Source organism: Oncorhynchus gorbuscha, linkage group LG14 (assembly GCF_021184085.1).
Source record: "Oncorhynchus gorbuscha isolate QuinsamMale2020 ecotype Even-year linkage group LG14, OgorEven_v1.0, whole genome shotgun sequence".
In the NCBI taxonomy this organism is placed as follows: Eukaryota; Metazoa; Chordata; class Actinopteri; order Salmoniformes; family Salmonidae; genus Oncorhynchus; species Oncorhynchus gorbuscha.
In genome coordinates this window covers 33,067,036-33,094,477 of record NC_060186.1, presented here as the reverse complement: position 1 = coordinate 33,094,477, position 27,442 = coordinate 33,067,036, and the positions used below count along the sequence as shown (strand labels likewise).

Here is a 27,442-nt window from a genome sequence, read left to right as displayed (position 1 = left end):
GAAAATCGGCCCTAATTAAATTGGCCATGCCGATTAATCGGTCGACCTCTAGTCTGGTCAAAACACTATGTAAGATATACAGTAGGGTACCATTTTGGAAGTAACCACAAACAAAGAAATGCAGTAAATGCCCACAGCCATTTGTAGTGAAAAGTGATCCTGTTTTGTGATTATTATTACCACCATTATCATTTATTTCTGGATCCCCAGAACTCTGTATGAGAAGTAAACAGTTTCTAAACATTTCCCGAACTCTGTGTGGCCAGGGATGACAAGCAGTCTTTTCACCGAGGCTATAATATGAATCATGAATGTGGAGCAGCCAATTGCATAGGCTGTTGCGGGAACAGCTGGAGGGTTCAGGTGGGGTCATAGGAACGGGGATGACGCTGAACATGTGTGGTTGCTTTACTGGAAATTAGAACGCAACGGTGCCAGTATGACAGCACCAGAGAAACAATCCCCAGAACTCTGTATGAGAAGTAAACAGTTTCTAAACATTTCCCAAACTCTGTATGCAGAGTAACTACATAATAGACCAGTATCCTGTCCAGGGGGGGATAATTGTATATCAAGCTACCTCACGCTGCAGAAACAGGAGATAGCCAGGCAGGATCCTTACTAGTCGAATGTACAGTATATACAGAAGAAATGTTGTAAAAGAAAAGTTGTAAAAGCCTATTATTGTTATTATATTTCGTTATTCCAGTAACATTTTTATGACAATTTCCCTGAGATAAATGTTGTATATAATGCGCTATGGGCAATTCTGGCTCGGACAAGGCTTACTTACTAACGTTTTAATCTAGTGTATGAGGAGTAACCAGTACATAGAACCGAAACTCAGTGAAGTGAAGTTAGGCTGAACAACACAGAGGCCTGCACTGAAATTGGAGTCAGTGGAAGCTGCTGAGGGGAGAACTGCTCATAATAATGTCTGGAATGGAGTGAATGTCCGTCCTCCCCTCAGCAGCCTCCATTGGTTAGAGTATGTGCAACAAATTACTATGGTAGAGGTTAGAGTTACAATGTTCACACACACAGATTCAGTACCAGTCAAAATTTGACACCTACTCATTCAAGGGTTTATCTTAATTTCTACTATTTTCTACATTGTAGAATAGTAAGTGAAGACATAACTATGAAATAACACATAGGGAATCATGTAGTAACCAAAAAAAGTTAAACAAATCAAAATATATTTCAGATTCTTCAATGTGGCCACCCTTTGACTTGATGACAGCTTTGCCCACTCTTGGCATTCTCTCAACCAACTACACCTGGAATGCTTTCCCACCAGTCTTGAAAAGAGTTCCCACATATGCTGAGCACTGTTTTTCCTTCACTCTGTGGTCCAACTCAAACCATCTCAATTGGGATGAGGTCGGTTAATTATGGAGGCCAGGTCATCTGATGCAGCACTCCATCACACGCCTTCTTGGTCAAATAGCTCTTACACGGCCTGGAAGTGTGTTTTGGGTCATTGTCTTGTTGAAAAACATTTGATAATCCCACTAAGCGCAAACCAGATGGATGGCATATCGCTACAAAATGCTGTGGTAGCCTTGCTGTTTAAGTGTACTTTGAATTCTAAATGAATCATTGCCTTGTTTAAGTGTACTTTGAATTCTAAATAAATCATTGACAGTGGTGTCACCAGCAAAGCACCCCCACACCATCACACCTCCTCCTCTATGCTTCACGGTGGGAACCACACATGCAGAGATAATGCGTTGGAACCAAAAATCTCAAATTGGGACTCAACAGACCAAAAGGACAGATTTCTACTGGTCTAATGTCCATTGCTCGTGTTTCTTGACCCAAGCAAGTCTCTTCTTATTATTGGTGTTCTTTAGTGGTGGTTTATTTGCAGCAATTCTCCTCTGAACAGTTGATGTTGAGATTTGTCTGTTACTTGAACTCTGTGAAGCATTTATTTGGGCTGCAATTTCTGAGGGCTGGTAACTTATCCTCTGAAGCAGAGGTAACTCTGGGTCTTCCTTTCCTGTGGCAGTTGTCATGAGAGCCAGTTTCATCACAGCGTTTCATGGTTTTTGCGACTGCACTTGAAAAAACTTTCAAAGTTCTCGAAATGTTCAGGACCGACTGAACTTCATGTCTTAAAGTAATGGACTGTCGTTTCTCTTTGGTCTTTTACCAAATAGGGCTATTGTCTGTATACTACCCCTACCTTGTCACAACACAACAGATTGTCTCAAACATATTAAGAAGGAAAGAAAACCCCTCAGGGGTGCGTGCTCTGTCCCCTCCTGTACTCCCTGCTCACTCATGACTGCACGACCAGGCACGACTCCAACACCATCATTAAGTTTGCCGATGACACAACAGTGGTAGAACCTGATCACTGACAACGATGAGACAGCCTATAGGGAGGAGTTCAATGACCTGACCATGTGGTGCCAGGACAACAACCTATCCCTCAACGTGATCAAGACAAAGGAGATGATTGTGGACTACAGGAAAAGGAGGTCTGAGCATGCCCCCATTCTCATCGACGGGCTGTAGTGGCACAGGTTGAGAGCTTCAAGTTCCTTGGCGTCCACATCATCAACAAACTAAAATGGTCCAAGCACACCAAGACAGTCGTGAAGAGGGCATGGCAAAACCTATTCACCCTCAGGAGACTCAAAAGATTTGGCATGGGTCCTCGGAAGGTTCTACAGCTGCACCAACGAGAGCATCCTGACGGGTTGCATCACTGCCTGGTAAGGCAACTGCTCGGCCTTCAATGGCAAGGTAGGTGTCACGTCCTGACCATAGAAAGCCTGTATTTTCTATGGTAGAGTAGGTCAGGGCGTGACTAGGGGTTTTAGTTTAGTTTATTATTTCTATGTGGGGTTCTAGGTTTAATTTTCTATGTTGGGGTTTGTGTATGATTCCCAATTAGAGGCAGCTGGTAATCATTGTCTCTAATTGGGGATCATACTTAAGTCATTTTTGCACCTGTGGGTTATTGTTTATGTTTAGTTGCCTGTTAGCACTGCATTGTCGTCACGGTTCGTTTATTCGTTATTGTTTTGTTTTTTCTAAGTTTCACTTTTTAATAAATAATGTGGAACTCTACGTACCTTGGTCCATTTATGCAAACGATCGTGACAGTAGGGCAAACGGCCCAATACATCACTGGGGCCAAGCTTGCTGCCATCCAGGACCTCTATACCAGGTGGGGTCAGAGGAAGCCCCTAAAAATTGTCTCCAGCCACCCTAGTCATAGACTGTTCTCTCTGCTACCGCACAGCAAGCGGTACCGGAGCGCCAAGTCTAGGTCCAAGTGGCTTCTAAACAGCTTCTACCCCCAATCCATAAGACTCCAGAACATCTAATCAAATGGCTACCCAGACTATCTGCATTTGCCCCCCCCCCCCCCCCCCTTTATGCTGCTGCTACTCTGTTATTATCTATGCATAGTCACTTTAATAACTCTACCTACATGTACATATTACCTCAATTACCTCAACTAACCAGTGCCCCCACACATTGACTCTGTACTTGTACCCCCTGTATATAGCCATGCTATTATTAATTTACTGCTGCTCTTTAATTATTTGGTACTTTTTTTGTATTTTTCTTAAAACTGCATTGTTGGTTAAGGGCTCGTCAGTAAGCACTTCACTGTAAGGTTCTATGTGGGGTTCTAGGTTTAATGTTGTATTCAGCGCATGTGACAAATAAAATGTGATTTGATTTGAGATTGCATTTTTTTTTACTTTTAACAAGTCACACCTGTTAATTGAAATGCATTCCAGGTGACTACCTCATGAATCTGTTAGAGAGAAGATCAGGAGTGTGCAAAGCTGTCATCAAGGAAAAGGGTGGCTACTTTGAAGAATCTAAAAATATTTTGATTTGGTTAACACTTTTTTGGGTTACTACATGATTCCGTATGTGTTATTTAATAGTTGACATCGTAACTATTATTCTACAATGTAGAAAATAGTAAAAAATAAATACAAACCCTGCAATGAGTAGGTGTGTCCAAACTTGTACTGTACACACACACAGACACAAGCAGGTCTACTTCTTGGGGCTAAATCCACGGGGTGTACTTCCACCTATACCTAAACGGAATCCAGAGAGTACAAGTCTCCGTATTTGTGTGTATATCTGCACGTGTGTGTGTGTCTATGTACATAAATGGGTAAGAGTGAATCTGCATGCGTGCTTGCCTGTGTGTGTGTGTGTGTGTGTGTGTGTGTGTGTGTGTGTGTGTGTGTGTGTGTGTGTGTGTGTGTGTGTGTGTGTGTGTGTGTGTGTGTGTGTGTGTGTGTGTGTGTGTGTGTGTGTGTGTGTGTGTGTGTGTGTGTGTGTGTGTGTGTGTGTGTGTGTGTGTGTGTGTGTGTGTGTGTGAGAGAGAGGAGAGAGAGAAAAGAGAGAGAGGGAGGGAGTACCCGTGCTGAGGGAGGCGAAGGGAAGGGAGAGGTTTTCCCGAGCTGCAGGAGTGGTGCGGGACTTTCACTGTGCGGAATGTGATTGTTTGAAGTGGTTTCCTGAGGAGTGTTTTTGAAGGAAAGCGACATTGGTGGAGTTCACCCTGGCACAATTCAGCCTTCTGCCCCCAAGAGCTGGAAATACAGTCAACCCCCCATCTCACCACTGTATCGCCACAGAGGTCACCACAGTCCCCACACACATATGCAGGCACGCATACATGCACATACACACAAACACATATAGAGATGATACACATTCTGTTGTATAAACACATAAACACATATACAGTTATCATGTTATACATACTCTCACGGAAACAAAACCTTCTTTGACTGGGTGAGATGCGGACTCGCTGACTAGAATACTAAGCAAGAGAAAATTACCGAGGGACTGCGTGAGAGAGAGATAAGGAGGACTATGGGAGAGAGGAAAGAGGGTGACACGGAGAGAAGTATAGAAAGAGAGAGGGACAGACAGAAAGAGAGAAAGGGGGACAGAGAGAAAAGGAGAGGGAGAAGTAAAGAAAGAGAAAATTGAGAGGGATAGACAGAAAGGGGGGAAAGAGAGGGACAGAGAGAGAGAGAGAGAGAGAGAGAGAGAGAGAGAAGGGGAGGGAGGGGGCAGTTTACTACAGGACCCTGATTCCCCGAGTGTAGGTGCTCAGACACACAGACGCCATGAGACATGGGCGAGGTCCAACTCACTAAACACAAATAATCACCAGCATCACTCTCAAGCACACACAGTAAAGGCACACACAAACAAATACTAAAGCTGTGTTTCACTGTGACTTGCCAAGTTGCCTGGGGAAATGTAACCAATAGATGTCACAAAAGTCTTAAATTTAACTAAATGTAATCTACGTATTCCCCAAAGTAATGATTTATCATGAGAGGGCCATAAACAACAACTAGTAATGTTGCATACTCTAAGGTGGAAATCTAACTTTTCTGGTAAAAATTGTTAAACTACTGAGGTGTAGTCACTTTTGAGGAAGGACACAAGCTCAAGAACATAGTACACATATGAAATACTATATGAATACGGCTTGAAATGACTTATATTTTTTCTAAATGATTAACTATAAGATTTTACCTTCCTTATTACTGTAAAATACATATTTATATATTTTGCTTTAGAGAAAATGTGCATATTTTCTAAAGGTCCCTCTTGATCAAAACATCTGTTCTCATCGCTGTGAATGTCTCACAGAGCTCTAGCTTGGATCACTGAACTCGTTAGGAACTCACCTTTCATCTCATATTAATATTGTCCATCTATGGCACATAGCACTTTCTATTTGTTAAAAACCTATTAATTATTTTTGATTACTGGCTACAAATCAATCTCTGAATGTGCTACAGTGTTGAAACCACTCTATCCTGCTGCGTTACGATGTAAGGATTCCAGGCATATGCATTGTTAGTTGGTGTGATGTATGGATCAGCCAGGAGTTGATGGACAGTCAGAATAGTGAATGAAATGGGGGACATCCCAGCTTAAAATGGTGTCAGATTTCCTTTTCCTTCAGTCTGCGGTCCAACTCAACCCAAACCATACCAAATGCTGTGGTAGCCATGCTGGTTAAGTGTGCCTTGAATTCTAAATAAATCACTGACAGTGTCACCAGCAAAGCACACCATCACACCTCCTCCTCCATGCTTCATGGTGGGAACCACACAAGCGGAGATCATCCGTTCACCTACTTGTCTCACAAAGACATGCAGTTGGAACCAATAATTCTCAAGTTTGGACTCATCAGACCAAAAGGACAGATTTCCACAAGTCTAATGTCTGTGTTCCTCCTGTCCCTATGCCAAGCGAGTCTCTTCTTATAATTGGTGCCCTTTAAGAGTGGTTTATTTGCAGCAATTCGACCATGAAGGCCTGATTCACTCAGTCTTCTCTGAACAGTTGATGTTAAGATGTGTCTGTTACTTGAACTCTGTGAAGCATTTATTTGGGCTGCAATTTCTGAGGCTGGTAACTAACTTATCCTATGCAGCAGAAGTAACTCTGGGTCTTCCTTTCCTGTGGCGGTCGTCATGAGAGCCAGTTCCAACATGGCACTTGATGGTTTTACGACTGCACTTGCTTATTTGAGCTGTTCTTGCTATAATATGGACTTAGTCCTATTTGGTAAAAGACCATCTTCTGTATAACACCCTTACATTGTCACAACACAATTGATTGGCTGAAACACATTAAGAAGGAAATAAATTCCACAAGTGTACTTTTAACAAGGCACACCTGTTAGTTGGAATGCTAAGTGTGCAAAGCTGTCATCAAGGAAAAGGTTAGCTACTTTGAAGAACCTCAAATATATTTTTATGTTTAACACATTTTTGTTACTACATTATTCCATGTGTTATTTCATAGTTTTGATGTCTTCACTATTTTTTTTAAATTGTAACCTTTATTTAACTAGACATGTCATGTTTTGTCATTAATTATCATGTCTTGTCCCTGTGCTTCCCCTTCTATTCGTTTCCCTCTGCTGGTCTTATTAGGTTCTTTCCCTCTTTCTATCCCTCTCTCTCCCCCTCCCTCTCTCACTCTCTCGCTCTCTCTTCTCTCTATCGTTCCGTTCCTGCTCCCAGCTGTTCCTATTCGGATCCTTGTCTAGAATTCACCGTGCTGTGTTTGTGTATCGCCCTGTCGTGTCGTGTTTCCCTCAGATGCTGCGTGGTGAGCAGGTGTCTGAGTCTGTTTGGTTCAAGTGCCTTCCCGAGGCAACCTGCTGTTCAAGATCGAGTCTCCAGTCGGTTCTCGTCATTTCGAGTGAAAGTTGTGTTTTTTGATTGTATTTTACGTTACTGGATTAAAGACTCTGTTTTCGCCAAGTCGCTTTTGGGTCCTCATTCACCTGCATGACAGAAGGATCCGACCAAGGAATGGACCCAGCGACTACAGACGCTCGTAACACTGCCGTCGAGATCCAAGGAGCCATGCTCGGCAGACACGAGCAGGAATTGTCTGCTGCTCGCCATGCCGTGGAGAACCTGGCCGCTCAGGTTTCCGACCTCTCTGGACAGTTCCAGAGTCTTCGTCTCGTGCCACCTGTTACTTCCTGGCCTGCCGAGCCTCCAGAACCTAGGGTTAATAACCCACCTTGCTACTCCGGGCAGCCCACTGAGTGCCGCTCCTTTCTCACCCAGTGTGAGATTGTGTTCTCTCTCCAACCCAACACATACTCTAGAGAGAGAGCTCGGGTTGCTTACGTCATCTCACTCCTTACTGGCCGGGCTCGAGAGTGGGGCACAGCTATCTGGGAGGCAAGGGCTGATTGCTCTAACAAATACCAGAACTTTAAAGAGGAGATGATTCGGGTTTTTGACCGTTCAGTTTTTGGTAGGGAGGCTTCTAGGGCCCTGGCTTCCCTATGCCAAGGTGATCGATCCATAACGGATTACTCTATTGAGTTTCGCACTCTTGCTGCCTCTAGTGAGTGGAACGAGCCGGCGCTGCTCGCTCGTTTTCTGGAGGGACTCCACGCAGTGGTTAAGGATGAGATTCTCTCCCGGGAGGTTCCTTCAGATGTGGACTCCTTGATTGCTCTCGCCATCCGCATAGAACGACGGGTAGATCTTCGTCACCGGGCTCGTGGAAGAGAGCTCGCATCAACGGTGTTTCCCTGCTCCGCATCGCAACCATCTCCCTCCTCTGGCTCAGAGACTGAGCCCATGCAGCTGGGAGGTATTCGCATCTCGACCAAGGAGAGGGAACGGAGGATCACCAACCGCCTGTGCCCCTATTGCGGATTTGATGGTCATTTTGTTAATTCATGTCCAGTAAAAGGCCAGAGCTCATCAGTAAGCGGAGGGCTACTGGTGAGCGCTACTACTCAGGTCTCTTCATCTAGATCATGTACTACTATGTCGGTCCATCTACGCTGGACCGGTTCGGGTGCTACATGCAGTGCCTTGATTGACTCTGGGGCTGAGGGTTGTTTCATGGACGAAGCATGGGCTCGGAAACATGACATTCCTTTCAGACAGTTAGACAAGCCTACGCCCATGTTTGCCTTAGATGGTAGTCATCTTCCCAGTATCAGATTTGAGACACTACCTTTAACTCTCACAGTATCTGGTAACCACAGTGAGACTATTTCTTTTTTGATTTTTCGTTCACCTTTTACACCTGTTGTTTTGGGTCATCCCTGGCTAGTATGTCATAATCCTTCTATTAATTGGTCTAGTAATTCTATCCTATCCTGGAACGTTTCTTGTCATGTGAAGTGTTTAATGTCTGCCATCCCTCCCATTTCTTCTGTCCCCACTTCTCAGGAGGAACCTGGCGATTTGACAGGAGTGCCGGAGGAATATCATGATCTGCGCACGGTCTTCAGTCGGTCCCGAGCCAACTCCCTTCCTCCTCACCGGTCGTATGATTGTAGTATTGATCTCCTTCCGGGGACCACTCCTCCTCGGGGTAGACTATACTCTCTGTCGGCTCCCGAACGTAAGGCTCTCGAGGATTATTTATCTGTGTCTCTTGACGCCGGTACCATAGTGCCTTCTTCCTCTCCGGCCGGGCGGGGTTCTTTTTGTTAAGAAGAAGGAGGGTACTCTGCGCCCCTGCGTGGATTATCGAGGGCTGAATGACATAACGGTTAAGAATCGTTATCCGCTTCCCCTTATGTCATCAGCCTTCGAGATTCTGCAGGGAGCCAGGTGCTTTACTAAGTTGGACCTTCGTAACGCTTACCATCTCGTGCGCATCAGAGAGGGGGGGACGAGTGGAAAACGGCGTTTAACACTCCGTTAGGGCATTTTGAGTACCGGGTTCTGCCGTTTGGTCTCGCCAATGCGCCAGCTGTTTTTCAGGCATTAGTTAATGATGTTCTGAGAGACATGCTGAACATCTTTGTTTTTGTCTATCTTGACGATATCCTGATTTTTTCACCGTCACTCGAGATTCATGTTCAGCACGTTCGACGTGTTCTACAGCGCCTTTTAGAGAATTGTCTCTACGTTAAGGCTGAGAAGTGCTCTTTCCATGTCTCCTCCGTTACTTTTCTCGGTTCCGTTATTTCCGCTGAAGGCATTCAGATGGATTCCGCTAAGGTCCAAGCTGTCAGTGATTGGCCCGTTCCAAGGTCACGTGTCGAGTTGCAGCGCTTTTTTTAGGTTTCGCTAATTTCTATCGGCGTTTCATTCGCAATTTCGGTCAAGTTGCTGCCCCTCTCACAGCTCTTACTTCTGTCAAGACGTGTTTTAAGTGGTCCGGTTCCGCCCAGGGAGCTTTTGATCTTCTAAAAAGAACGTTTTACGTCCGCTCCTATCCTCGTTACTCCTGACGTCACTAGACAATTCATTGTCGAGGTTGACGCTTCAGAGGTAGGCGTGGGAGCCATTCTATCCCAGCGCTTCCAGTCTGACGATAAGGTTCATCCTTGCGCTTGTTTTCTCATCGCCTGTCGCCATCTGAGCGCAACTATGATGTGGGTAACCGAGAACTGCTCGCCATCCGCTTAGCCCTAGGCGAATGGCGACAGTGGTTGGAGGGCGACCGTTCCTTTTGTCGTTTGGACAGACCATAAGAACCTTGAGTACATCCGTTCTGCCAAACGACTTAATGCCCGTCAAGCTCGTTGGGCGTTGTTTTTCGCTCGTTTCGAGTTTGTGATTTCTTACCGTCCGGGTAGCAAAAACACCAAGCCTGATGCCTTATCCCGTCTGTTTAGTTCTTCTGTGGCTTCTACTGATCCCGAGGGGATTCTTCCTTATGGGCGTGTTGTCGGGTTGACAGTCTGGGGAATTGAAAGACAGGTTAAGCAAGCACTCACGCACACTGCGTCGCCGCGCGCTTGTCCTAGTAATCTCCTTTTCGTTCCTGTTTCCACTCGTCTGGCTGTTCTTCAGTGGGCTCACTCTGCCAAGTTAGCTGGTCATCCCGGTGTTCGAGGCACTCTTGCGTCTATTCGCCAGCGCTTTTGGTGGCCGACTCAGGAGCGTGGCTGCTTGTTCGGACTGCGCGCAGACTAAGTCGGGTAACTCTCCTCCTGCCGGTCGTCTCAGACCGCTCCCCATTCCTTCTCGACCATGGTCTCACATCGCCCTAGACTTCATTACCGGTCTGCCTTTGTCTGCGGGGAAGACTGTGATTCTTACGGTTGTCGATAGGTTCTCTAAGGCGGCACATTTCATTCCCCTCGCTAAACTTCCTTCCGCTAAGGAGACGGCACAAATCATTATCGAGAATGTGTTCAGAATTCATGGCCTCCCGTTAGACGCCGTTTCAGACAGAGGCCCGCAATTCACGTCACAGTTTTGGAGGGAGTTCTGTCGTTTGATTGGTGCGTCCGTCAGTCTCTCTTCCGGGTTTCATCCCCAGTCTAACGGTCAAGCAGAGAGGGCCAATCAGACGATTGGTCGCATACTACGCAGCCTTTCTTTCAGAAACCCTGCGTCTTGGGCAGAACAGCTCCCCTGGGCAGAATACGCTCACAACTCGCTTCCTTCGTCTGCTACCGGGTTATCTCCGTTTCAGAGTAGTCTGGGTTACCAGCCTCCTCTGTTCTCATCCCAGCTTGCCGAGTCCAGCGTTCCCTCCGCTCAAGCGTTTGTCCAACGTTGTGAGCGCACCTGGAGGAGGGTGAGGTCTGCACTTTGCCGTTACAGGGCACAGACTGTGAGAGCCGCCAATAAACGCAGGATTAAGAGTCCAAGGTATTGTTGCGGCCAGAGAGTGTGGCTTTCCACTCGCAACCTTCCTCTTACGACAGCTTCTCGTAAGTTGACTCCGCGGTTCATTGGTCCGTTCCGTGTCTCCCAGGTCGTCAATCCTGTCGCTGTGCGACTGCTTCTTCCGCGACATCTTCGTCGCGTCCATCCTGTCTTCCATGTCTCCTGTGTCAAGCCCTTTCTTCGCACCCCCGTTCGTCTTCCCTCCCCCCTCCCGTCCTTGTCGAGCGCACCTATTTACAAGGTACATAAGATCATGGACATGCGTTCTCGGGGACGGGGTCACCAATACTTAGTGGATTGGGAGGGTTACGGTCCTGAGGAGAGGAGTTGGGTTCCGTCTCGGGACGTGCTGGACCGTTCACTCATTGATGATTTCCTCCGTTGCCGCCAGGATTCCTCCTCGAGTGCGCCAGGAGGCGCTCGGTGAGTGGGGGGTACTGTCATGTTTTGTCATTAATTATCATGTCTTGTCCCTGTGCTTCCCCTTCTATTCGTTTCCCTCTGCTGGTCTTATTAGGTTCTTTCCCTCTTTCTATCCCTCTCTCTCCCCCTCCCTCTCTCACTCTCTCGCTCTCTCTTCTCTCTATCGTTCCGTTCCTGCTCCCAGCTGTTCCTATTCCCCTAATCTATCATTTAGTCTTCCCACACCTGTTCCCGATCCTTTTCCCTGATTAGAGTCCCTATTTCTCTCCTTGTTTTCCGTTCCTGCCCTGTCGGATCCTTGTCTAGAATTCACCGTGCTGTGTTTGTGTATCGCCCTGTCGTGTCGTGTTTCCCTCAGATGCTGCGTGGTGAGCAGGTGTCTGAGTCTGTTTGGTTCAAGTGCCTTCCCGAGGCAACCTGCTGTTCAAGATCGAGTCTCCAGTCGGTTCTCGTCATTTCGAGTGAAAGTTGTGTTTTTTGATTGTATTTTACGTTACTGGATTAAAGACTCTGTTTTCGCCAAGTCGCTTTTGGGTCCTCATTCACCTGCATGACAAGACAAGTCAGTTAAGAAGAAATTCTTACTTACAATGACAGGCTACACCAGCCAAACCCAGAGGATGCTGGGCCAATCGTGTGCCGCCCTATGGGAGTCCCAATCACGGCCAGTTGTGATACAGCCTAGAATCGAACCAGCGTGTATGTAGTGACGTCTCAAGCACTGAGATGCAGTGCCTTAGACCGTTGCACCACTCGGGAGCCCAATGAGTAGGTGTGTCCAAACTTTTGACTGATACTGTAATTCTAACCTTAACCCTAAGAAATAGCATTTGACCTTGTGGGGACTAACAAAATATCCCCAGCTGGTCCAATTGGTATTTTTTTACTATTCTTGTGGTGACTTCTGGTCTCCACAAGTAACGGAAAACACACACACACTAGCCTCTGTTACAGTGAGATAACAAACCAAACAGACACTGCACCCTGGGAACATCTGAACGGGTGCTGATCTGTACCTAGGGGAAACAGGCAGGGCCATTGAATTAGAAACACTGTCAGGAAACTGACCTTTTACCTCTGATATTGGATCTGTAACAACCCACATTATATGACAACATGCCAAAAATGTCTCTTTCAGCTTATCTAAATAAGACGTTTAAAGTCAATAGTGAGAACGGCAAATACATCAGACATATAAACAAAGCAGCACAAAACAGGAACTCTAACATAAATAAACGAAAATGCTTTAGAATCTGTCTTAAACTTTAGGATCGATTATTTCTTGCCCCGACTTCAAGTTGATGGTTTTGTCAATATTTTAGTGTAAACAGTTATATTGCAACAAACATCAGCACGAAACAATCTGTCCCTTGCATCACCAACATAAATACACACACACGTGCAGCCAGCTGTGGGCTGATTTTGTCCTTAGAAGCAGTAAGTAAATAATGTCCCTCTGTGCTTACATCTCAGAGCAAACACACTCCCTGTCCCTCTCTCACCACCTTAGTGACCTTCACAGACACTCACACTGGACCCTCAAAAGGTACTGTGCGTTTCTGTGTGGATGTGCATATATGTATATGTGTGTGTGTGCACGTGCGTGTGTGAGGATCCATATCCTGTACCTTTTCAAACCCCTTTATCTATGAGGACTGGAGGGCAGAGCGCTGCTCACAAACACACACACACACACGCACACACGCACGCTGCTCACTAGCGACTTAGAAACGGAAGTCAGGGTTCAGCAATCTCCCTTTCCTCTTTTCTTCAATTCGTGACCTCTCTCTCTTCTCTCTGAAAATGAGTCCAAGCCAAAGAGTCACAACAACTCCCTCCCACACAAACACACACTTTTTATTGCCCCTAGCAACAGCCTAACACACACCCCGGCACAGCTGTCATCAGCTGGTTTAAGGGCAATAAGCTTATTCTCTCAGGTTAGAACAATCATACGAAATAAGTAGGGAGATAGAAGGAGAGAAAAAAAGAAAGGAGAGAAAAAGAAAAAAAAGTGATGGAAGGATAAATGAGAACAATTCCACTTTACTTACCTTTAATGAAGTATTCAAGAGTTAGAGTCCTTACACTTGTTCTCTCCGTCTCCCACTCTCTCCTTCTCTATGCAGTTACTGAATGACTATAAACACTGAGCACAAAGCAATTGAAGAGTGACGGAGGGTAGGAGGAAGACAGTGGGAGTGAAAGAGGGCGAGTTACAGAGTAAGAGAAAGCAGACAGACAGCAAGAGCGAGACAGAGCGAATGAAAAACAGAGGGAGAAAGTGAAGGAGGAAAGGCGGGATTCTGCTAAGGAGGTGGGGGTGGGGAGGACAAACAAAGAAAGAAAGGATAGGGATTGACAGTGTGAGATGAAAACTGATTTTGATATACTTCTTAGAAAAGGAGAGGAACAAGTGTAAGAAAAGGGGAATTACACAGAAACAAGCATTGACGATGAGATAGAGAGGTGAAGTCGAGAAAGCAGAGATAGATGGATGGGTCATTTTAGCCCATAGGAGGGGAAAGGGAGGGGGTCCATTTTCTTTGGAAAGCTTGCTTCTGTGTGCATTATTATAAAAAATATTTACAAAATAAAAGTTCCAAGAGTGAGAGAGACAGACAGGTAGAGAGAGAGCAAAAGACAGACATACATAGAAGCCTGACAAGAGAAAGGCTAATTCATCTTTTCGTCAGTGTTTTCCTGTTCTTGCAAACATTTTACAAATTGTGGAGTATATTAAACCTAGATTTGGTATCTGTACTGACAATAATAACATGCCCATTCATCCATGGAGCGCAACACTCTTAGAAAAAAAACAGTGCCATCTAGAAGCTAAAAGGGTTCTTCGGCTGTCCACATAGGAAAACTCTTTTTGGTTCCAGGTAGAACCCTTTTCTTCGGTTCTACATGGAACCCAAAAGAGTTCTGCCTGGAACCAAAAAGGGTTTTCCTATGTGAACAGCCGAAGAACCCTTTAGGAAACCTTTTTTCTAAGAGTGTACCAAGCCATTCATCTGTTCAGTGGCCAGTCATCTTGCATTTCCATACCTCTACCCATAGAGGGCGGCCTCTGCCCCTCCCCTCCCTTGTTACAATCAGCCACCACAGAGAGGTTGCATTCCAAACGGAACGCTATTCCATATATAATGCACTGTTTAGCCAGAGCCTGCATGACTGTTGTTGTTCGCGCACAGAAAGGATATTATCTTCTCTGCAGACAACAAAATGCTGCCCTAATTAAGCTAGACACTTGAGCACACTACGAGCGCTGTAAATGAACAGGCACAACAAACAAAACCAGGGAGGCTGCCACAACTCTTATGGAAATCTTACATAAGCAACAGTAGTCCCTTATTGTTTGAACACTAAGCTTATCATGCTTTAATTGATGTGCATCTGTAAAAGGCTGACGAATTTGGTGCGAATGCACACGTATGCACACACAGAGACAAGCTCAAACTAACAAACGTACACATTTCCCTCTTTCCTCTCTCCGTCTCAGTCCAACAAACACACATTACAGATGTCATTCCTCTGTTTGTTAGTGTGTGTATACTGAAAGAAATACACGCTCTCTGTTAATCTCTCTCTCCTGTTTCTCTCCTCCCCTGACCCCTACGCATCCCCTTCAGTGCGTCATCAATTAAAGAGAACAGCAGAGTGAGAGTTTAAGAGAGGGAGGGGCAGACGGGGAGAGGGAGTGAGACAGTAGGGTCCTCCCAATGGGGAGAGAATAACGTCACTGATCTAGGCATCAAGGTTACTCCTCTTTCTCTTCTCTCTCTATCCTCTACAGAGAGTAAGGAGGGAAGACAACAGGGAGGAAGGAGAGAAGGCTGGAGGAAAGAGCGAAAGAAAGACAAAAGGGGAGGACATCAGAAGAATATTCCGGATAAGAAAAAGGACCATGTCCGTCTCTACAGAAAATTTCAAGGCCCTCGTGCCCCTTTACAGTGGTGTAAAGTACTTCATAAAAATACTCCTTAAGTAGTTTTGGTGGGTGGGGTACTGTGTTTGCAAATTATGTCTGAGTCTTGGAGGGTGCCAGTCTGTCCGTAAAACATATGAAATAACAAAATTGTGCGGTCTGGTTTGCTTAATATAAGGAATTTGATGTATAGCATTTACTTTTACTCAAGTATGACAATTGAGTACTTTTTCCACCACTGTATTTAAGTACATTTAAAACCAGATACTTTAAGATTTTTACTCAAATAGTATTTTACTGGGTGACTTTTACACGAGTCATTTTCTGTTAAGGTATCTTTACTTTTACTCAATATGACAATTTAGTACTTTTTCCACCACTGTGTGAGTGCAATAACAGTGTTCAATTCTCCAGGTGTCTTGTACAAACACACTGTACACAGTCTGCAAGTCTACAAGATTAAGGGAACTACATGTAGTGAGTGATACACTACATGACTAAAAGTATGTGGACACCTGCTCGTTGAACATCTCATTCCAAAATTATGGGCATCAATATGGAGTTGTTCCGCCCTTTTCTGCAAAAACAGCTTCCACTCTTCCAGGAAGGTTTTCCACTAGATGTTGGAACATTGCTGCGAGGACGTGCTTCCATTCAGCCACAAGAGCATTGAGCCACAAGAGCATCAGTGAGGTCGGGCACTGATAATGGGCGATTAGGCCTGACTCACAGTCGGCATTCCAATTCATCCAAAAGGTGTTTGATGGGGTTGAGGTCAGGGCTCTGTGCAGGCCAGTCAATTTTCCACACCGATATCAACAAACCATTTCTGTATGGACCTCGCTTTGTGAACTGGGGCATTGTCATGCTTTGTCAACAGGGAAGGGAATTCCCCAAACTGTTGCCACAAAATTGGAAGAACAGAATAATCTGGAACATCATTGTATGTTGTAGCATTAAGATTTCCCTTCACTGGAATTAAGGGGCCTAGCCAGAACCATGAAAAACAGCCCCAGATTATTATTCCATTCCACCAGACTTTACAGTTGGTATTATGCATTGGGCAGGTAGGGTTCTCTTGGCATACGCCAAACCCAGATTCGTCCGTCGGACTGCCAGATGGTGATGCATGATTCATCACTCCTTAGAAAGTGTTTCCACTCCTCCAGAGTTGAATGGCGGCGAGCTTTACACCACTCCAGCCAACGCTTGACATTGCGCATGTGATCTTAGGCTTGTGTGTGGCTGCTCATCCATGGAAACCCATTTCATGAAGCTCCCGACGAACAGTACTTATGCTGACGTTGATTCCAGAGACAGTTTGGAACTCAGACGTGAGTGTTGCAATTGAGGACAGACGGTGTGTTTGCGCTTCAGCACTCGGCGGTCCCATTCTGTGAGCTTGTGTGGCCTACCACTTTGCGGCTGAGCCATTGTTGCTCCTAGACATTTCCACTTCACAATAACAGCACTTACAGTTGACCGGGACAGCTCAAGCAGGGCAGAAATTTGATTACCTGACTTGTTGGAAAGGTGGCATTGTATGATGGTGCCACATTGAAAGTCACTGAGCTCTTCAGTAAGGCCATTCATTCCACTGCCAATTTTTGTCTATGGAGATTGCATGGCTGTGTGCTTGATGTTACACACCTGTCAGCAACTGGTATAGCTGAAATAGCCGAATCCAATAATGTGAAGGGCTATACTTTTGTATATACACCACCATTCAAAAGTTTGTGGTCACTTTGTTTTTGAAAGAAAAGCCCTTTTTTGTCCATTAAAATAACATCAAAATGATCAGAAATACAGCGCAAACTGGCTCTAACCAGAATAGAAAGAGGAGTGGGAGGACCCGGTCCACAACTGAGCAAGACGACAAGTACATTAGAGTGTCTGGTTTGAGAAACAGACGTCTTACAAGTCCTCGACTAGCAGCTTCATTAAATAGTACCCACAAAACACCAGACTCAACGTCAGCAGTGAAGAGGCGACTCGGGATGCTGGCCTTCTTGGCAGAGTTCCTCTGTCCAGTATCTGTGTTCTTTTGCCCATCTTGTAATCTTTTATTTTTATTGGCCAGTCTGAGATATGGCTTTTTCTTTGCAACTCCTAGAAGGCCAGCAATGCTGAAGCTCCAGATACTCAACTAGTCTAAAAGCCAGTTTTATTGCTTCTTTAATCAAAACAAAAGTTTTCAGCTGTGCTAACATAATTACAAAATGATTTTCTAATGCTCAATTAGCCTTTTAAAATTAGACAAACCAGCCTAGACAAACCAGCCACAAAAAATGGACTTCTTAACCTCATTTCTATGCGGCCCTGAGTATGAGACCTTACAGGGGCCTAAGCTTATAGTGTATAACTGAGGCCCAGAGTTGTTTCTGGTCAGGTCATGTGGTCAATATCAAACTTTGGGCCCTGCTCATACCTACAACTACCCCCTCATGCCTATTCACCCCTCCTCTCATGTCCATCACAGGCGCTACAGTGCAGAGTTGGCAGAATGTTAAACAACGAACAAACGAACAAACGAACGAGAGAGATGTTGTCAAATGACAAGGAAAGAGTAAGATTTGCCAGGAGAGATGTTATGGAGGAAGAGAGTGAAGAGGACTTAAAATATGTCAGAGAGAATGTAAATAAAAAGCAGTAAACAGAGGAAAAGAAAACAGACCCCGTCCCACTTTAGGAAACATGCTAAAGTGGATGACAGTCAGCGACAAAAGTGCAAAGATTTTGCAAATCTTGATCATGAGCCTGCATAGGGTTATTACATTTTTTTTGTGTAAAATCTCAAATTATGGCACCCTTTTCTCTAGATAGTGCACTACGTTTGGCCAGCCCTTTGAAGGAAATAGGGTGCTATTTAGAATAAGGCCAATGACCTCCCCAGCCCTACCGATGGATCCAGGACAGATGGAGAGTCTTGCTTCAGACAGGAAGGAGCTCACCCCACCGCCCTAAGGCAGGACACACACGCACACACAGGATACCCAGCCCTGATAAACCCCGGGTTCAGGTCACTCAAGGGCCTCCTTCTCCAGCCATCACTCAGTCTTGGCCCATCACACCCTCAACTGGCCACAACAAAGCAAATGCTAACACTTTATTTGAGGATGAGGCCACACAGAGATGTATGACAATGTATACGCGTTTTGCTTCAAAAACATGGTTTAAAAATATAGCATTTTGATCTCATGACAGGGATGGTCAGTCATTGCATCTATTTTTTTATTTTTTATTATTTCACCTTTATTTAACCAGGTAGGCTAGTTGAGAACAAGTTCTCATTTGCAACTGCGACCTGGCCAAGATAAAGCATAGCAGTGTGAACAGACAACAGAGTTACACATGGAGTAAACAATTAACAAGTCAATAGCACAGTAGAAAAAAAGAGTCTATATAGATTGTGTGCAAAAGGCATGAGGAGGTAGGCGAATAATTACAATTTTGCAGATTAACACTGGAGTGATAAATGATCAGATAGTCATGTGCAGGTAGAGATATTGGTGTGCAAAAGAGCAGAAAAGTAAATAAATAAAAACAGTATGGGGATGAGGTAGGTAAAATTGGGTGGGCTATTTACCGATAGACTATGTACAGCTGCAGCGATCAGTTAGCTGCTCAGATAGCAGATGTTTGAAGTTGGTGAGGGAGATAAAAGTCTCCAACTTCAGCGATTTTTGCAATTTGTTCCAGTAACAGGCAGCAGAGAACTGGAACAAAATGCGGCCAAATTAGGTGTTGGCTTTAGGGATGATCAGTGAGATAGCACGCGCTCCAGCAGGTGTATGGGTGGGTGTTGCCATCGTGACCAGTGAACTGAGATAAGGCGGAGCTTTACCTAGCATGGACTTGTAGATGACCTGGAGCCAGTGGGTCTGGCGACGAATATGTAGCGAGGGCCAGCTGACTAAAGCATACAGGTCGCAGTGGTGGGTGGTATAAGGTGCTTTAGTAACAAAACGGATGGCACTGTGAAACTGCATCCAGTTTGCTGAGTAGAGTATTGGAAGCTATGTTGTAGATGACATCGCCGAAGTCGAGGATCGGTAGGATAGTCAGTTTTACTAGGGTAAGTTTGGCGGCGTGAGTGAAGGAGGCTTTGATTTTAGATTGGAGATGTTTGATATGAGTCTGGAAGGAGAGTTTACAGTCCAGCCAGACACCTAGGTACTTATAGATGTCCACATATTCTAGGTCGGAACCATCCAGGGTGGTGATGCTAGTCGGGCATGCGGGTGCAGGCAGCGAACGGTTGAAAAGCATGCATTTGGTAAGAGCAGTTGGAGGCCACGGAAGGAGTGTTGTATGGCATTTAAGCTCGTTTGGAGGTTAGATAGCACAGTGTCCAAGGACGGGCCAGAAGTATACAGAATGGTGTCGTCTGCGTACAGGTGGATCAGGGAATCGCCCGCAGCAAGAGCAACATCATTGATATAAACAGAGAAAAGAGTCGGCCCGAGAATTGAACCCTGTGGCACCACCATAGAGACTGCCAGAGGACCGGACAACATGCCCTCCGATTTGACACACTGAACTCTGTCTGCAAAGTAGTTGGTGAACCAGGCAAAGCAGTTATCAGAAAAACCGAGGCTACTGAGTCTGCCGATAAGAATATGGTGATTGACAGAGTCGAAAGCATTGGCAAGGTCGATGAAGACGGCTGCACAGTACTGTCTTTTATCGATGGCGGTTATGATATCGTTTAGTACCTTGAGCATGGCTGAGGTGCACCCGTGACCGGCTCGGAAACCCGATTGCACAGCGGAGAAGGTACGGTGGGATTCGAGATGGTCAGTGACCTGTTTGTTGACTTGGCTTTCGAAGACCTTAGATAGGCTGGGTAGGATGGATATAGGTCTGTAACAGTTTGGGTCCAGGGTGTCTCCCCCTTTGAAGAGGGGGATGACTGCGGCAGCTTTCCAATTCTTGGGGATCTCAGACGATATGAAAGAGAGGTTGAACAGGCTGGTAAACAGGGGTTGCGACAATGGCGGCAGATAGTTTCAGAACTGAAGGGTCCAGATTGTCAAGCCCAGCTGATTGATACGGGTCCAGGTTTTGCAGCTCTTTCAGAACATCTGCTATCTGGATTTGGGTAAAGGAGAACCTGGAGAGGCTTGGGCGAGTAGCTGCAGGGGGGGCGGGGCTGTTGGCCGAGGTTGGAGTTGCCAGGAGGAAGGCATGGCCAGCCATTGAGAAATGCTTGTTGAAGTTTTCGATAATCATGGATTTATCGGTGGTGACCGTGTTACCTTGCCTCCATGCAGTGGGCAGCTGGCAGGAGATGCTCTTGTTCTCCATGGACTTCACAGTGTCCCAGAACTTTTTGGAGTTAGAGCTACAGGATGCAAATTTCTGCCTGAAGAAGCTGGCCTTTGCTTTCCTGACTGACTGCGTGTATTGGTTCCTGACTTCCCTGAACAGTTGCATATCGTGGGGACTATTCGATGCTATTTCAGTCCGCCACAGGATGTTTTTGTGCTGGTCGAGGGCAGTCAGGTCTGGAGTGAACCAAGGGCTATATCTGTTCTTAGTTATGCATTTTTGAACGGAGCATGCTTATCTAAAATGGTGAGGAAGTTACTTTTAAAGAATGACCAGGCATCCTCAACTGACGGGATGAGGTCAATATCCTTCCAGTATACCCGGGCCAGGTCGATTAGAAAGGCCTGCTCACAGAAGTGTTTTAGGGAGCGTTTGACAGTGATGAGGAGTGGTCGTTTGACTGCGGATCCGTAGCGGATACAGGCAATATACAACTGTCTATGAATTTCAGAGTGCTAACATTTCTCCAGCCCACTCAGCTGTTTAACAAAACAAGTGTTTCGGTGACGGCTTTGTTGCTTTTCGAATCTTGGATTGTTCCCTTTAATGCTTTTGGGGTGCATTTCCTCCACATTGTAAGCATGTATAGTGTAGCATCATCTCATAATGATCCTGAATTAAATCAGTTAAATTTGCTAGACAGAGATATTATGATCATAAGCCTTGTAATAAGTTATATAAATGCAACATGCAACAATTTCAAAGAATTTACTGAGTTACAGTTCATAAGGAAATCAGTCAATTTAAATAAATAAATTAGGACCTAATCTAGGGATTTCACATGACTGGAAATACAGATATGCATCTGTTAGTCACAAATACGTTAACAAAAAAGGTAGGGGTGTGGATTAGAAAATCAGTCAGTATCTGGTGTGACCACCATTTACCTCATGCAGCGCAACACATCTCCTTAACATAGAATTGGTTAGGCTGTTGATTGTGGGCTGTGGAATGTTGTCCTCTCCTCTTCAACGGCTGTGCAAAACTGCTGGACATTGGCGGGAACTGGAACACACTATTGTACACGTCGATCCAGAGCATCCCAAACATGCTCAATGTCTGGTGAGAATGCAGGCCATGGAAGAATTTTGACATTTTCAGCTTCCAGGAATTGGGTACAGATCTTTACAACACGGGCCGTGCATTATTATACTGAAATATGAGGTAATGGCGGCGGATGAATGGCATTACAATGGGCTTCAGGATCTTGTCACAGTATCTCTGTGCATTCAAATTGCCATCAATAAAATGCAATTGCGGTCATTGTCCTTAGCTTATGCCTGCCCATACCATAACCCCACCGCCACCATGGGGCACTCTGTTCACAACATTGATATCAGCAAACCGCTCACCCACACGTCTGCCATCTGCCCACTACAGCTAAAACCGAGATTCATCCACAAAGAGCACACTTCTCCAGCCTGCCAGTGGCCATCGAAGGTGAGCATTTGCCCACTGAAGTCAGTTACGACGCCGAACTGCAATCAGGTCAAGACCCTTGTGAGGACGCAGATGAGATTCCCTGACTGAGACAGTCTCATCAGCTGTCTGGGTGGCTGGTCTCAGACAATCCCGCAGGTGAAGAAGCCGGATGTGGAGGTCCTGGGCTGGAGTGGTTACACATGGTCTGTGGTTGTGAGGCCGGTTGGACGTACTGACAAATTCTCTAAAACAACGTTGGAGCCAATTTACGGTAGAGAAATAAATATTCAATTCTCTGGCAACAACTCTGGAGGACATTCCTGCACTTGAGGCATCTGTGGTATTGCGTTGTCTGACAAAACTGCACATTATGGGCGGCCTTTTATTGTCCACAGCACAAGATGCACCTGTGTAATGATCATGCCGTTTAATCAGCTTATTGATATGCCAAACCTGTCAGGTGGATGCATTATCTTGGCAAAGGGGAAATGCTCACTAACAAGGATGTAAACAAATTTGTGCACATTGTTTAAGAGAAATAAGCTTTATGTGCATTTGGAAAACTTCTGGGATCCTTTATTTCAGCTCATGAAACACTTTATATGTTGTATTTATATTTTTGTTCAGTGTATGTAAACGTATGTTACTCACTCCTGTGCGAGTAAGCATATCATGACATACACACACGTGTGCATGTCTATGCAAGTTACTATGCGGGACAGACCTGAGGTGCTTTGATGTCCTACATTCTAAAGTGTGATAAGATCAGCCCTTTGAGGCAGTGTAAATACCATTGGTCTTCTTAACACAGGTACTGGGAACAGTAGAGGCCTCGTAACAGTTTTTTCAGCTAATTTTGAGTTAGTGCACGGTGTGTCTAGCGGGTGACAGCCTGCTCGACTGTGACCCAGTGCACAGATTGCGTTATTAATGATGTTCATTAGAGAGATCATGAAGATATTCAGAAATCACCCCGGGGACTATAGGGCACTAATTGATTCACGGCATATTGGACAGTGGTCGGGGACCGCTCTTCCAGCTCCTTAGGCCTACATTACAGACAGGCTTATAAAGAGCCATATGCCTCCATACCGAACCCATACAGTAGGCCTACTTTACCTGTTCTCAGTTTGATGACAGACAGACAGACTATCCAGCCCATATTTGACCTAGATAGCCTTATCTGTTGGATCACAACACACATTTCACATCTCACTTTGTCATCATAATACTGTTTCAATACTTAACTAATTCAAATTTTTAGTATTTTTACATCGATAATATTTAGGTGACGACACAATGCAACATCACCAACAACAATGGGTGGTCCTTCTGTAGCTCAGTTGGTAGAGCATGGTGCTTGTAACGTCAGGGTAGTGGGTTCGATCCCCGGGACCACCCATACGTAGAATGTATGCACACATGACTGTAAGTCGCTTTGGATAAAAGCGTCTGCTAAAATATTATTATTATTATATATTAACAGGTACAGCCTGTCAGACTGGAATCTCTACATAACCTATCCTGTGTTACCGGTCAACAGCTGTGTGTTGGTTATCATGGTAGAATACATTTTATTTATTTAACCTCTATTTAACTAGACAAGTCAATTAAGAACAAATTCTTATTTAAAATGACGGCCTACATGGCTTTACTCTAGTTCCATATCATGTCCATGCCTACATAGGCAACAGTGTCTGGGCAAGGCACACCCAGTCAACAAAATACAAGATCCAGACAAAAAATATATACATTATGTTCAAAACCAAGCACAAATGAAAAAGCAAAATGGAAAAGTTAAAAAATAAACAAGTCAGGCCTAGGTTAATTATAAGCTAGTGCAACCAACTGAGGTTCAGACCGAGGGTCTCCTAAGCTCCACAACTGTGTGAGCCTGCAGCACTAAAGCCCATGCAAATGTTCTTAAACACCTCTGTTTACAATTGCCCACAATACAATTAATCTAGGCTAAATAATGTAGCCAGAGGTAGCAAACACCATCTGTGTTTGAACAAGCCTAGGGCCCCACACCAAGATGACACTGAATAAAACCTCAACCTTTCTATGACTATTTACTGGTAGTGTCAGCCCATGGGCCTTGGACTAAGCAATGAGCTCTAACAACTTCAAATATATACAATCAAATTATTAAACGTAAATAACATGTAGTCCTATGCTGGGGAAAAGCATGAGTGTCTGAGGCAAAGCATGAGTGTCTGAGGCTGCACCTTCTCTTATGAAATCATTTTGATAAATTATGAAAAAAATACAGACGTTTGTATGGAAAGAGCAAGCGCACTAATTCCATCATGTGCAGTGAGCACCGAACACAGTATTTTATGATGGATATGAGGAGGACCAAAGCCTACCTGGGAATCTGCTCGAGCATTATTGTCCGCATAGCCTATAACATGTGCAGAATATAAACAAGGCATATTCGAATCATGACTGGTAAATTGTTTTAGCTGTAAGAAACCCGATCAAATAAATATGGTGATTGATTGCAATGGGTTTCGATCACATACAGTACGCGAGTTCGCTGCGCTCTCTCTCCTAATACATTATGAGAAGAGTAACATTATGTTTGAGAAGATGATCAAATATGATCATTACCAGACTTACGTTGTTCCGCAAATCTTGCAGAGCTACGCTCATCGTGCAACAGACAGCAACATCGACGGCGGGGCGAGCGCGACAGACTCTCTATCACTGCTGTTGACGATTCCAGTGGCTGGATCGCGAAGCCATCTCTCTCCCGCTCTCTCAAATCCTGCGGAACAACAAAAGGACATATACTAAACCTTTCTCACACATATCTATCCGTGTTGCTCTAGGATAGCAATGGACTGTGCCCGCCAGAGCATAACATTACCTAATGCCAAAGCGAGTGCCTCTCGAAAGCAAGCGGAATAGGCCTACAGCAAAATGTTCCATCGTTGGGAGAAAAAGCCCTTTCACGCGTGCAGTCGGCTAACCCGGGGATGAACGAGAAGGAAGATCGCAATCACCCTGCAGACTACACCCCGCCCTCCTTCTACCCCTTCCTCTCTTCCTCTCTCTCAATTAAATTTAAGAGCTAAACTGACATGGGAAACATATGTTTACATTGTCAAAGCAAGTGAAATAGATAATAAACAAAAGTGAAAACCAATGAATCGCTTTCTCTCACACACACACACACACACACATGCCAAGACAAAAACATTTATTGTAGGCTAGGCATCGGGTTGGGATGCTGTAGGATAATTCTAGGAAAGAGAACTGTGTTGAGATAGGCTATACAGGGAAGGGCAACAGATGTGTGCCAAGATAAGAAATACTGACTTCACCCTAATATTTTTAAAACTTACAGAAATGCACCTGATTACACATCCTGTAGAAAAAGTTAGATTTTACTGGGGCTCAAGTAGGCCTACTTGCACATCTCCAATTAGTGTAGGCTACAAAATATCAGAGGTGTGTGTATGTTCGATTGTTAAGTTGCTTGTGTGTCTGTCTGTCTCACATTTGAGCATTTATACACTGCATCAGTCAAATACTGTAAGTGGCTGGCCAGTAATTGAAGAGTGCTGCAATGGCTACAAACCAAAACAAAGATGCATTGTCTGGCTTCAGTCCAGCGCACCAGCGCATCAGAACCTCTGAAATTGCTGCAGTTTTGTAGTCCAGAAATAATGCATTGGGTGACAAGTCACAGATTATCAACATTACATATATATAAGGGTGTACTGCATTAATTATAAACCATCTGTGTCCCAAATCGCACCCTATCCCCTATAGTTGTTACACCCTGATCTGTTTCACCTGCCGTTGTGCTTGTCTCCACCCCCTCCAGGTGTCGCCCATCTTCCCCATTGTACTTATGTTCTCAGTTTGTCTGTTGCCACTTTGTTTTGTTTTGTTAAGCTTACCAGTGGTTTTTCCTGAGCACCTGTCTGTCGCTAGTTCCTGTTTTCTAGCTTCCAGTTTTTGACCGTTCTGCCTGCCTTGAACCTGCCTGTCATTCTGTACCTTGTTATACAACCCTTGTTTACTGACCTCTGCCTGCCTGCCGTTCTGTACCTTTCGGACTCTGTTCTGGACTACTGACCGCTGCTGGTTCTGGACTACTGTTCTGGACTACTGACCTGTGTTTTTAATACACTTTTGTGAGTTAGAAACTGTCTGGGTCTTCTCCTGAGCCTTGACAGTACGAACTGGCCATGACGGACCCATCAAACTCTGACTAGCTCCGCAACGCCGTCTCCTTCCAAGGAGCCACCATTGGAAGGCATGGAGTTGCTTCGTGGTCTTAAGGAAGGGTTACAGACCTTGGCCGAACACCATGACCACGCGTTGAACACTTTACCGGAGCAATTCCGTGGGTTGTCTGTCAGACAGCCTACCATGACAGTAACCTCCCAGCCTCTCAGTAACCCTGCTGTTAGCAGCGCGGCCTCCTTGATATTTCAAGAGCCCCGCTTACCTCACCGGAACACTTCGCTGGAGAGTCAGGAACCTGTCGGGCAATTCTCATGTAATGTTCTCTCATCGAGCTGCAGCCCTGCTCCTTCCCCTCGGACAGGTCGACGATAGCGTACCTCATCACGCTGATGTCCAGGAGGGCTCTCACCTGGGCTATGTCTGTGTGGGAACAACAGTCGGTCATGTGCTTCGGTCTGGAGGAGTTTGTGGCAGAGGTGAATGTTTTTGATTCTCCATTGTTTGGGAGAGAGGCTGCCCGGAAGTTATTCCAGCTTCGGGAAGCCTCCCACCATGCAGTGGATTTCCGCATGTTGGCAGGTAAGTGCCTGGAACCCGAAATCGCTGTTTGACACGGCTTATCAGAGGAGGTTAAGGGCGAACTAGCAGCCCGGAACTTACTGACGGATCTCGACTCGCTCATTGCCTTAACCCCGGGGAAGACTGTACTCTCTGTCAGGTCCGGAGACCAAGGCTATGGAGACCGACATCGACGACACTCTAGCTACAGGGTGTATCAATCCTTCCGCCTCCCCTGCCGTTGCAGTGTTCTTTTGTGGAGGACAAAACCTTCTCCACAGCTTGGGGTTGGGTCCTGGTGGAGGCACAAAGAAGAGCAGCCCGGGCCCTCCTCGAGGTGCAATGAAAACGGCGCATGTGGTCCTGGACCGAGGGCACTGCTACCTCTGTCATGAGGTAGTGGTGACTGACTGAACGGAGATTACGATCTGAC

The 27,442-nt window shown here is 45.3% G+C and overlaps 1 protein-coding gene across 5 annotated transcripts in view; it reads right to left on the bottom strand.

Annotated features, from left to right (window-relative positions):
- LOC123994812 (endothelin-converting enzyme 2-like) overlaps nucleotides 1-25,262 on the bottom strand; it is a 103,703-nt gene extending 78,441 nt beyond the window's left edge. The window contains exons 1-2 of one of the 5 annotated variants that reach the window (XM_046297817.1): nucleotides 25,121-25,262; nucleotides 24,862-25,018 (exon numbers count right to left, since the gene is read on the bottom strand). In XM_046297817.1, the coding sequence (XP_046153773.1) occupies nucleotides 24,862-24,903 (42 nt within the window). In that variant the 5' untranslated portion in view covers nucleotides 24,904-25,018; nucleotides 25,121-25,262. Of the gene's footprint in view, nucleotides 1-13,192; nucleotides 13,212-13,281; nucleotides 13,362-13,618; nucleotides 13,807-24,861; nucleotides 25,019-25,120 lie in introns of those variants that run through there. The other 4 variants (XM_046297818.1, XM_046297820.1, XM_046297819.1 and 1 more) reach the window with 4 other exon arrangements.
- Between the last annotated feature and the right edge of the window lie 2,180 nt (nucleotides 25,263-27,442).